We start from the raw sequence: 617 nt of genomic DNA on the forward strand, positions 1-617 counted from the left end.
AAAACACAGCTTCGACCTAAGTGCCACACGTCAGTTCCCATTCTCGCGCTCGACCACCGAGCTTTGAGATAGCTAGCGCCACGCGCTGCTGCTCGGTCTGGAGCATGGCGGATGCGATGGCCACCTCGACCTCTCTCACCCAGAGCAGGAGATTTTCTTTATCTTTCCCCTCGAAGACCTTAACGCTCACCATGAGCGGCTTAGAGTGGAGGGAGTCATCCGTTACTGGTGGTGGCGTCATAGGCGCAAATAAAGCAGACACTTTCTGCCGTAGGTGCTGTAGCAGCGCGTTTTCGTAATTTGAGAAAGCCTCTAGACGCGCACCGATTGCGTCGGGGCCTTGCACTTCAAGGTGCTGCACGACCTCAGGGCCAAGCAAGGACGTCAGCCTTTTAAGCTTTTTAAGCCCTTCCTGCTTGCCCTGGGGCAAAGAGGAAAATTCTACCATCCTCACAGAGAATCAGTCTGAGACTCATGTGTAGATTGACTACAAGTACTACTAAGTGCAGCGTGGCTGCCGCAGCTTTGCGCTTTGAGGAAGCGTAAGTTGGGTCGCCGACCTCTTGTTCTATACTCAGAACAAGTACGAGTTTAGCGGATCACAACCCGCTTTCTCC

At 53.3% G+C, this 617-nt stretch overlaps 1 protein-coding gene across 1 annotated transcript in view; it reads left to right on the plus strand.

The window, feature by feature from the left end:
- The window catches only part of PHALS_09072 (myosin-like protein), a gene marked incomplete at both ends in the record, with an annotated part of 1239 nt that extends 1167 nt beyond the window's left edge, over nucleotides 1-72 (plus strand). The window contains one exon of the mRNA XM_024724507.1: nucleotides 1-72. This exon is cut by the window's left edge and continues 1167 nt beyond it. Coding sequence (XP_024575376.1) covers nucleotides 1-72 — 72 coding nt within the window.
- Nucleotides 73-617: the final 545 nt, after the last annotated feature.

The sequence above is a fragment of the Plasmopara halstedii genome (assembly GCF_900000015.1).
Source record: "Plasmopara halstedii genome assembly, contig: Scaffold_350, whole genome shotgun sequence".
Classification (NCBI taxonomy): Eukaryota; Oomycota; class Peronosporomycetes; order Peronosporales; family Peronosporaceae; genus Plasmopara; species Plasmopara halstedii.